General features: G+C 36.0%; 1 protein-coding gene across 1 annotated transcript in view; it reads left to right on the plus strand.

Moving 5' to 3' along the window:
* rnf123 (ring finger protein 123) overlaps window positions 1-12,403 on the plus strand; it is a 153,002-nt gene that overhangs the window by 22,646 nt on the left and 117,953 nt on the right. The window contains exons 22-24 of the mRNA XM_079592775.1: window positions 4,150-4,250; window positions 5,867-6,059; window positions 7,808-7,953. Coding sequence (XP_079448901.1) covers window positions 4,150-4,250; window positions 5,867-6,059; window positions 7,808-7,953 — 440 coding nt within the window. The remainder of the gene's footprint in view (window positions 1-4,149; window positions 4,251-5,866; window positions 6,060-7,807; window positions 7,954-12,403) is intronic.

Genomic DNA, 12,403 nt, shown 5'->3' on the forward strand with positions numbered 1-12,403 from the left:
ACTTATTGTGTCTGTATTTTTTTTACAGAGACAGTTTCGAATCAGCAGCTGTCGGTTTTGATTGTCTGAAGACTTTGCGCACAATATTTGGACCTTGTCATCACCGCATCTTGACAATATTGGTTTATGTTTAGCAGCTGCTGAGGGCTTTTCTTTCTTGAACTATATTACATAATTCGTTTTTAATTGTTGATTTTGGCCATCAAACCTTGCAGTGTTTGTTTGCACTCAATATTATGCAGCCAAATCCTCCATCTGCTCATCATCTTTTTCAGCACAGAATATGGTTCAATTATTCAGTAATGTTTCATTATTTTTGGCTTATTAAGTTGTCCTGACCATAAAGTGCTGCAGGAGTCCTAAAACCAAGAAACGAATTTTGAAGAACTTGTTCCATTGTTCCAAAGTCGCTGAATGGGTTTGAATGGCTTTTTTGGTTAAAGGAGGAGTTCACTTCAGAATTAAAATGTCCTGATAATTTACTCACCCCCCCCCCCCCCCCCCCCCCCCCCACACACACACACACACGTCATCCAAGATGTCCATGTCTTTCTTTCTTCAGTCGAAAAGAAATTCATGTTTTTGAGGAAAACATTCCAGGATTTTTCTCCATATAGTGACTTCAATGGGGTCCAACTTGTTGAAGGTCCAAATTGACTGTTCGCAAAGACCCGCCCCCTTTAGTTACTGTCGCTATGCCCGACAAGCTACGCCGCTCTCACACACACCATGTTCTCACACAGTGAAAAAATCGCGGAGCAGAGAGGAGACTGACAACACACTGACAGACAGGACAGACCAGGTTACTTTTCGGTTACTTTTGATATTAAACAAAGTCTCACCTTTCAAATTTGGTAATTTTTTAAAGAAATGTAAACAATAAATGCCATTTTGTGGCTCTTTAATGTGTCGGTTAAAGCTGCTCGTGAACCGATCACCTCTTCCTTCTAGTTCATTTATAGCATCAAATAAACATGAATGAACATCAGAAGGAATGTTGTTTTAACCGCGGAAAGGTGTCAGTTCACTCCGCTTCTCAAGCTCAAATCCTCCCATGTTAATCTACTAACTCTCCTGACTGCTTTGTCGGACAAAATGGCGGATGGCGAAGTATGATTGGTCAGATCACCTGTCAATCAAACTCCCTGCGAAGGGTCAATTGCAGTTTCAGTGCAGCTTCAAAGTCTCGACACGATCCCAACCGAGGAATAAGAGTCTTATCTAGCCAAACCATTGGCCATTTTCTTAAAAAAAAAGTTGTGTATATATAACATTTATATACTTTTAACCACAAATGCTCGTCTTGCACGTCCACTACTTCACGCATTATGTAATCACGTTGGAAAGTTCAGGCGGTAACCTGGCGTGGGAGGAAAATGTAGAGAAGGGCGAAAAACTCCTAAAATCGCCCAACATCGTTGTTCTACCTAAATCTATTTATTTTGTAAAGCTTTTGTGACTTAGTCTTTGCACGTTTGCTTTGTAGACACTAGGTTGGCGCTTCCGCCTACGTCACGCTTGACCTTTCAATGTGATGTTGTAATGTGTGGCGCAGCACAGCTGGTTCAAGACGAGCATTTGTGGTTAAAAAGTATATAAATGTTTATTTTAGTTTAGAAAATGACTGATGGTTTGTCTATATAAGACCCTTATTCCTCGGCTGGGATCGCGTCGAGACTTTGAAGCTGCAATTTGGACCTTTAACCCGTTGGACCCCATTGAAGTCACTATATGGAGAAAAATCCTGGAATGTTTTCTTCCAAAACCTTAATTTCTTTTCGACTGAAGAAAGAAAGACATGAACATCATGGATGACCTTTACAATCGAAATAATTTTCGTCAATATATCATCATCATCACTGAGCTTTATAATGATTGTGCTTATTGATTGCATAGCATTGATTTAGGTCAAGTATAAAAGTAATCTCCACCAGTAATGATGATCATAATAATAAAACAAATCCCATTAGCCCATTTGACATTTCCCCAGCACATGTTTATCGAACTACACTAAAGCTCTTTCAACTTTTAACCCCAACCTTCTCTAACCAACATCAATTTGAGGTGAAACCGAGGAGCTCTTTCTCTTCTAACGGCTCCATCACACTCGTCACGTGGCGAATCCCGATATTTTTACCCATAGCAAGCAAGTGGCAGCCGCACTCCGACCGGAGCCATTCCCTCACGGGGTGATTTTGCCGTGTTTGCCAGGTTGCTTGCGGAGAATCGTGACTAACTGTTCCAGTGACTCAGATTTAGTCTTCTGCGGCTGGCAAGTGTACTTTCTGTTCCCAGTTTTTTGGGTTCGATATCCGCCAAATTTATAGACGTGACACTTTCGATGTTTATGGAGTCTGAGATTTATCAACGACGATTGACAGACGGCCAGAGGTCATTCCCACAGGTGTAATGAAGCCGCTATATCAGCCTGACACCGAATTAATGAAAGCGCATCTCTCGGGTCATCCACCCTGTCTGAATTCATCATCTACTTGGTGTTCATTTATGAGTCCGTTCGAGACGTCGCACAATAAATTATTAGATTTACTTATCAGATCGTTTAGTGGTCTCGATTAACTCATCATGTCCACCTTATTTTCTGTAGCTCAGTTGATATGTGTAGATGTAAAATGAATGAATATACTTTAAATTATTAAAAAAATTATTTATATTAAAGTAACATTTAGTTATATATTTTTTCCATAAATTTTTAATATATAATTCCAAATAAATACAAAATAAATTACTTTTTTTTTTAATTAATTTAGTAAAATGTGCTCAAAGGGGGCACACATTGAATAGATAATAAAATTATTAAACATATAATATCAATTATTCATATTTCAATTTAATTTAGTGTAATATAAAACAAATATCATTTTGTTTTTTATAAACTTTATTTTCTGTGCTCACTCAGTGGTAAACATTCAATAAATTATACATTATTTTAAATGTAATTTTATATTATAATAACATTTTATTTAATTTTATATAATATAAAATAAATTTCATTTTATGTATTCATTTTATTTTCTATTAAAATTTGCTCAAAGTGGTGAACATTTCAATACATGATAAATAATTCTAAGTCTAATTATTTATATTAAAATATATATTTTAAATTCTATATAATATAAAATAAACATCATTTTGTTTATTATTTAATTTTCTATCAACATTTCATGAACATTCAATAAATTATAAATTATTTTAAATGTAATTATTCATAAAGCCTGATTAAACTTAAATTAGATTTAATTTATGCAATACATGATTCAATAATTGGTTTATTTATTATAGATATTTAATATATAAAAAAATTATTTGTAATAATACATTTATTTCTTTTTTCTTTTTTTTTGTAAAATGTGCTCAAAGGGGTGAACATTCTATGAATATTTTTTTTGAAAAATGTTTTTATTGTTCAATTAATTAAAACATTTGGAAAAGAAATGGGAAAAAAACCTGCCTGTATCTTTTTAATAAATGTATTTTACATTCTCTACCCCCCTCTGTAAAATTGTGGTTTAAAAAACTACCCAATAACACAGATCCTCCATAGACTTACGATGGCATAGAAGGTCAATTCAGTGCTAAACTTGTACCTTACCATGATTAAAAAAAATAATGCATTCATATCCATATATTTCACTCCTTCTCTCACTTAACTCTCAAGGCTGAGATATACTCTTCTCTCTCTCTTTCTCTTCATCCTTCCCTTTTCCTTTCTTGTGAATTACTCCCAAACTGCTTTTACCGCCCCATTTTTCTCACAATTACGCTTCTATTGGACAGCCGGCCTTGAATAACCTTGAAAATGTAGACCTTTGGAGTGAAGTGGAGCGCATATCTCTCCGAAAGTAGTTCTTATAAGCACTCTGACGTCTTGAAGCGAAGATTTTTTATTACTCAGCTGTCCAGAAGAAGACAAATGTGTGTTAATAAATAATAGACTGGAGTGTTCATAAAAAGTTGTGAGCTCGTCGTCCTCTGAGATGAGTTATCGAGCGTTGAAATCCGAGTCACACTCAATCCCAAAAGCCTCTTTTCTGTGTATTTTACAAACAAATCCAACTTCTACTCTACTGACTTGCTAAGCTGTTTCTGTATATTAAACTTGATTGTTTAACAGTTTTTGTTATATTTTAGATGACCTTGCCGCAAAGGCCAACATCATCATAGACCCGGCGGAGATCCAGGCCACCTCTATGGACGACTTGGATGAAGATGAGGAAACCGGAGCTGCTCAGGTGCCTAAATGTCTACCAAGAAGTTTTCTTAAAGGGATTGTTCACCCAAAAATGAAAATTAGCCCATGATTTACCCTCAAAGTGCATCTATCCAGGATAAAAGTGCATCTATCCATGATAAAAGTGCATCTTTCCATCATAAATGTGCATCTATCCATGATAAAAGTGCATCTATCCATGATAAAAGTGCATCTATCCATGATAAAAGTGCATCTATCCATGATAAAAGTGCATCTATCCATGATAAAAGTGCATCTATCCATGATAAAAGTGCATCTATCCATGATAAAGTGCATCTATCCATGATAAAGTGCATCTATCCATGATAAAAGTGCATCTATCCATGATAAAAGTGCATCTATCCATGATAAAGTGCATCTATCCATGATAAAAGTGCATCTATCCATGATAAAAGTGCATCTATCCATGATAAAAGTGCATCTATCCAGGATAAAGTGCATCTATCCATGATAAAGTGCATCTATCCATGATAAAAGTGCATCTATCCATGATAAAAGTGCATCTATCCATGATAAAGTGCATCTATCCATGATAAAAGTGCATCTATCCATGATAAAAGTGCATCTATCCATGATAAAAGTGCATCTATCCATGATAAAGTGCATCTATCCATGATAAAAGTGCATATATCCATGATAAAAGGTGAAAAGGTCATTTTTGGGTGAACTATCCCTTTAAGAACATATTTTGACAGGTAAAGTCATTTTGTTATGTATTTGTGAGAAAGACGACTATAAAAGCATTTTGAAATACTCTGGGTTTGAGCTCAATCAAAGCATTTGTGGCATAATCTTTGACAATTTAATGTGAGCAAACAATCTAGTTTGTCGCTGGAATCTTATCACATCGGACACAGTTTAACAAAAGCCACGTTTCCATTACAGATTTGCGCAAAACTTTAGCGATTTTTTTTCCGGCGTCTCCATTAACCGATGTTATGCGACTGAAACTTTTTTCATCGTTTCATCGTCATTTAAAAAATCATGGCAACGGACGTTGGTAGGTTTATTTCAGGTTGGTAGGCATTTCTTTGAGGTTTAGAATGCAGTATTCCTGTAATCATTTTGTCTTTTATGAATTTAATAAACAACTCTGTCTCGTATTCTATGCGAACACACTAAGTCAGGTGACTTTCCATTGTTTCCATTGCAGTTTTGCAAAATATGTATTTTTTCGATTTGCCTAAAATATTTACCACCTTTTGCGAGCGTAAAAACTTTTTTGCGGTAAATGGGAGTTTTTATTCGCAATTTCAATTTGCACTATTTAAACGGTAATGGAAACACGGCTAATGACTAGAGCAACTTTCCAGCTCAAACTTTTAACAGAAGAATTAACATTAAGTCCTATTATATAATTGGAAGCTTCAAATTTCTCCTCCAAAAAATTGGCCCCATTTGCTTCTATTGTAAGTCCCTCACTGTAACCTTGACTTCTTTTACTTTAACTGAATCCCACTGAGGTCATTTAGTGTAGGGCATTTCGTTGATTCATGGTGTTTTGTGGAGTCGGTCTACTTTTCGTGACGAGGACATTACCCTGAATGCTGAAGACGAATGATATTGTGTGTGTGTGTGTGTGTGTGTGAACTACAGAGACCATCTGGCGCTGTTGCGATGGGTGGCGCTTTGGCCCGGCCCAGTTGGTTGAGTTCTCCGACGCTGGGCAGAGCGAACCGCTTCCTCAGCACCGCGGCCGTCAGCCTCATGACCCCTCGACGACCTCTCGCCCCGCCCGAGAAGGTCAAGGTGCGCACGCTCACCGTAGAGCAGAGGACAGAAGAAGACAGTGAGTCCATCAGCAGACTTCATTTCACCTGTCAAAGCAGAAATACAGCTAAACTAATGCTGCGTGTTAACACTGGTCTGTGGTGTTGACTAGCTCATGAATCACATGGTACTGTCAGATCTCAAATCAGGGAGAATATGTTGCTGTTATTATGATTATACATTTTATACTTTTAAACTATTTTATATATATATATATATATATATATATATATATATATATATATATATATAATAAAAATTTTTTTTAAGGCTGTGAACCGATTAATCGTTGTGTGTGTACTGTGTATAATTATTTTGTATATGTAAATACACACACAAGCATGTATATATTTAAGAAATATTTTCATGTATATAGTGTATACAGTATATAGTTTATATGTAATTTTTTAATATATAAATCACAATTTTTTCTTAAATATATACATGCATGTGTGTGTATTTACATATACAAAATAATTATACACAGTACACACACATATATTATATAAACACAAACTTTTATTTTGGATGCGATTAATTGCAATTAATCGTTGCACAGCTAAATTATATATATTTTATACATTACACACACACACACACACACACACACACACACACACACACACACACACTGTGTGTGACTTGGAGAACTTTTATGAACTTTATTGATCCACGTCAAAAGTTGACTACTGTATATATATATATTGATGCGAGGTAGTTTTTTTCTTTTTCTTTTATGAGACACTCATTTGTACTATATCTCACTCTTATCTCAAATAATACATCTTTATATAATATATGTTGTTTGTATGATGTTTTGCTGGACAACATGACTTAAAGGGATACTTCAGGATTTAGCATTGAGCTTTGTATCAGTAGAAAACCTGTAGTATTTTCAAATTACCGTGCTTCCCTCCCTCATATCCCCCTGAGACGAGAGATTTATTGTCTGTAAAAAATCCTCCGATGACGCAAAAATCATCATTTAGCGTCATCGGAGGATTTTTTGGCCAGTGACTAAAAACTACAGTTTTTAGCCAGTAGAAGGCGCTAGATCCGCATGTTTTCAACTCGCCCATAGAGGGTGGGATCTCCGAGACCGGTGCGTCTCACAGGTGTCACTCATCAGTAATCACGCCACCGGCCTCGCGTCGTTCTCCCGCAGCCGTCAGTCTCGTCCTGCTCGCCACAGTAAACATGATGAATAGCGTCTGTAGAACGCAAAAGCCGAATCCCAGACATTTTTGCCGATCTCGAAATCCCGGGCAGACTCGTCATGGAGACTCACTAGTAGCCTAGCCTAGTTGTTTTATTGCGCTCTTACCGGTAGGCGTGGCTTGGGAGTGGCCTTGTAGGGCAGCGAAGCAAGTGCATTCTGGGAGTTGTTGTCTTTCATCCACATGAGCCACAAATACATTTTCTGGCTTTTCTCAGTCTAGAAGGCTCCAAATTAAAAAAATAATTTCACATTTCTACTACATAAATGACCCATTTTAAATACACATTCATCTTTCCAGAGGTGAAGTATCCCTTTAAATACTGATTTAATATATATATCTTTTTTGCAGTGCATGAAAATTGCAATCCACAGCTTCACAGGAAGTCAGATGGAAACCAATTAGCTTAGAAATGAGTGTCTCAAAAAGGAAAAGGAAAATAAAATCACCTACCTCAAGGGGAATATGACTTTTTTTTTAACCCTCTCTCTCTTTTCTTCCCCCCCCCTCCAATTCGCTCTCACCCTCATCTCTCCTCTGCCATCTCCAGTCGAGGGAAGCCATGGTAACGATGGGCTGTTGCTGGGGCGACCGTTAGAAGAGCCTGATCAGCCAATCACAGAGAAGTCCCTGCTGGAGATTCTGGATGGGGTTGTGATGATGTACAATCTGAGCGTTCATCAACAGCTTGGCAAGGTACAGGCCCAAGGGAGCACAGTACGGCCCCCTAGGATGTGTCCGTGTGTCTGTATGTCACAGCAAAGCGTGGAGAGTGAGTGGAAGTTACACGGGACCCCAAGGTCTAAGTTGTGTGATTGACATCTGATGACGCTTGTCTTTGTGTCATTCTGATGGGTTTGTGAGCCGTCACACATCATTTGCATCTGAATTTAAAAGTGTGTATATGAAGTTTAGGAGAAATTATTTTATAAAACAGTACACATCTCTCCTAATTGGGCGCATGTCATGAAAAATGTGCATGTCATATGTCACCGCACAATCGAAAATGAATTATTATAATGCGTATTACATTTTTTTTCTGTAGTTTATTAGTATTGTCAAAAAGCAGATATAAAAGCATAATTGATCTGTGTATATTAGTTATCTGACACTTAAATATTTCAAAATAATTTGTTCAAAAGTAAATGAAACAAATGAAACAATGGAACAAAATGAAACGGCAACTAAATTAAATGAAACAACGAAACAAATCAAAACAATAAAACAACAAATCAAAACGTAACAAATCAAAACAATAAAACAACAAATCAAAACGTAACAAAGCAAAACAATAAAACAACAAATCAAAACGTAACAAAGCAAAACAATAAAACAACAAATCAAAACATAACAAAGCAAAACAATAAAACAACAAATCAAAACGTAACAAAGCAAAACAATGAAACCAAACAAAAAAATTAAATGAAACAAAACAACAATGAAACAAAACAACAATGAAACTAAACAAACAATAAAACAAAACAAATAAAAATAGTGAAATCAAATGGAATGAAAATTAATGAATGATACAAAACAAAACAATGAAACGAACAAATCAAAGCAATGAAACACAACATCAAAACGAAATGAAACGATCAATAAAACACAACAAATTAAAACAAAGAAATTAATCAACAAAACAAAATAAAACACAATGAAACATTACAACGAAATAAAATGAATCAACAAAACAAAACAAAACAATGAAACGTAATGAATCAAAACAATTAAACAAAACAGAGATTTTTAATTTTTTTGAAATAAATTATTTTATATATAGGCTATATATATATATATATATATATATATATATATATATATATATATATATATAATCATTATATTTATATGTATCTCTAATATAAATTATATAAATAACTTTAATTATCTTTGTGCAAAGTACAATTTTGATTTGGAAGTTAAATAAAAAAGTATTCAAATTATTGCTTTTAAGTTCCTTCAAATATGTTTTTTTTTTTTATCTGAATAAATCCTTTGATTTAAGGGGCTCTGCTGTGCCAGCTCACCTTGACCCACTCCACGTCCCCGAACAATGTGATAAACGCTTTTTGTCGACGTGTCGCGGGTCACTGCTGGGTAATACGTGGACTCTGTCGTGCCAGCAGCTGTTTTAATGTTTCACTCTTCCAACGGTGAGGAGAAAAGAGTTGAACATAAAAACTGTGCAGCGCTCAATGGTCGTGAAGTGTATATATAATTCATGCTCTCGGTAAAGTGCTTCGCTCGACAGAGTTCTGTACGACTTCCACCTTTGTCTTCCTGCGTGTGTCCTTACGCTTGAAGAAAAGGGATTTCAATCACTGAGAGTTATTGGTCCCTATAGTCAAGAGATTCTCTCTATTTTTCTGCCTCTCTCTGCTGAGTTTCTATACATATCTTGTCCTTTTTTTTGGCTTTCTTTTGCAGTTCGCCCAAAAAGAAGTTCTGTCATCATTTTATTCTGAACATATTTTGTCTGATCCAGTAGAATATCTTTCTCCACTGAAGGCCATTCAAAAGTAGCCATTAATACACGATGGGATTTGAGTGTTATGGCAGAATGAGTAATGACATTTTGATCAGTTTTTCCACAAAATCTGATTGTATAGCTTCAGAAGACTTGGAGTATGATTCATATAGGCTGCTTTTATGGTGCTTTTTAAATCCTTGTGGAGCTTGACAGCTCTTTTTAATGTATGGGCCATTTCTCTCTTGAGAGGACAGTAAATGATAGCACAATTTTTCATTTTTGGGTGAACTTATCCTTGAAAAAAAATCATCCTCTGGAGCCCTTTCTTTTATATATTTTTTTAAATTAATTTTACAGGCAATTGTGTTTCAGAATATGATTGTAAAGAGCCAATCAAATGCATTATTGAAATGGCTGAGAACTGACTGTCAGATTGTGAGCTGTGAGTAATTTATCAAACAAGCTGTCATTCATCAAAATAATGTGTTGCGTAACTATGGAAACGGGGCATCATCTTGGCCCCAATAACAGTGTTACAACATCCAGCATTATGAAAATAAAGAGAAAAGCATAACCGTGTCATTGAACAAGCCAGACAATAGCATTTCCAGATTACACTCAATATAACAGTCTTATACCTGGGGATGGTCTGTGAATTTATCAATCATAAATATTTCCTACTAGCCATACTTTTTATTTCTTTATATTAAGAAAAACAAAACAAAACATATAAAACAGAACAATGTATAAAAAGTAAAACGAGATGAAACTGATCATTGCATTAAAACATAAAAAACCAACATTGCATAAAAACAGAACACTGTATAAAAAGAAAAACAAAACAACATATAAAACATAAAAAAACCGACAAAACAGCATAAAACTAATCAATTTATTTTGAATCCAAGCAATATTATATCTATATGGAGTTAGACATCAAAGGTAAACTTATACCAAATTTCCACAAATGTTCGAATTGTAACATGTTTTTTTAAATAGGTGGTTTGCATGTTTTATGTAAGGAATATGACGACGGCCATTGAATTTATTTCCAAATAAACTACGGTTACATTACAAAGCATTGTTCAGATGATGTATTTCAAGACATTTGTCAAGTTTTTGTCCTTAAAATTTACTAATTTCTCACTCATCTCATCCCGAGCCTTCTTAGCTAATTCCAAAACGTCATTGTAGAGCTAGTAACGGAGGATTAAGCCACTGATAATGCAGTTATTAAAGAGAGAGATAGAGTTATCAAGGGTGTGTGAATTACCCGAGTCTGACGCGTCTCTAAACAGTGTTCGGCAGCAGCGTCTCTACTAATAGTGAAACTGTAAGTTGATCTGCTTCAAGAACAGTGCCGTTTACCTCGCTAGTGAGAAACTTCATGTAGCTTTTAAGTTGTTAAACTGTTTTACTGGTAAAATCGTCAGAGTAGCGATGACAACACGTTAATGTGCGAGTGTGTGTCCCTGTGCGTTTGAGTGCGAGAGAGTATGTGCTTTCCGTACATAATGAAACGTAATTTTGTGGCAAAAAACATGGAAATAATTTGTCGTTTTTATCCTATTGCTTATTTGTTTTTATGTAACGGATAGTTCGGTCCTTGATTCTGATTGGTTGAGCCGCGTTCGAAGCCGTTGTAAATTACTCAACAAACACACACCTGTGACCGCATTACATTAGTGTTACACAAACACACACCTGTGACCGCATTACATTAGTGTTACACAAACACAAACCTGTGACCGCATTACATTAGTGTTACACAAACACACACCTGTGACCGCATTACATTAGTGTTACACAAACACACACCTGTGACCGCATTACATTAGTGTTACACAAACACACACCTGTGACCGCATTACATTAGTGTTACACAAACACACACCTGTGACCGCATTACATTAGTGTTACACAAACACACACCTGTGACCGCATTACATTAGTGTTACACAAACACACACCTGTGACCGCATTACATTAGTGTTACACAAACACACACCTGTGACCGCATTACATTAGTGTTACACAAACACACACCTGTGACCGCATTACATTAGTGTTACACACACACCTGTGACTGCATTAGATTAGTGTTACACAAACACACACCTGTGACCGCATTACATTAGTGTTACACAAACACACACCTGTGACCGCATTACATTAGTGTTACACAAACACACACCTGTGACCGCATTACATTAGTGTTACACAAACACACACCTGTGGCCCGATTACATTAGTGTTACACAAACACACACCTGTGACCGCATTACATTAGTGTTACACAAACACACACCTGTGACTGCATTAGATTAGTGTTACACAAACACACACCTGTGACTGCATTAGATTAGTGTTACACAAACACACACCTGTGACCGCATTACATTAGTGTTACACAAACACACACCTGTGACCGCATTACATCAGTGTTACACAAACACACACCTGTGACCGCATTACATCAGTGTTACACAAACACACACCAGTGACCGCATTACATTAGTGTTACACAAACACACACCTGTGAGCGCATTACATTAGTGTTACACAAACACACACCTGTGAGCGCATTACATTAGTGTTAGACAAACACACACCTGTGACCGCATTACATTAGTGTTACACAAACACACACCTGTGACCGCATTACATTAGTGTTAC

The sequence above is a fragment of the Phoxinus phoxinus genome (assembly GCF_949152265.1).
Source record: "Phoxinus phoxinus genome assembly, chromosome: 20".
In the NCBI taxonomy this organism is placed as follows: domain Eukaryota; kingdom Metazoa; phylum Chordata; class Actinopteri; order Cypriniformes; family Leuciscidae; genus Phoxinus; species Phoxinus phoxinus.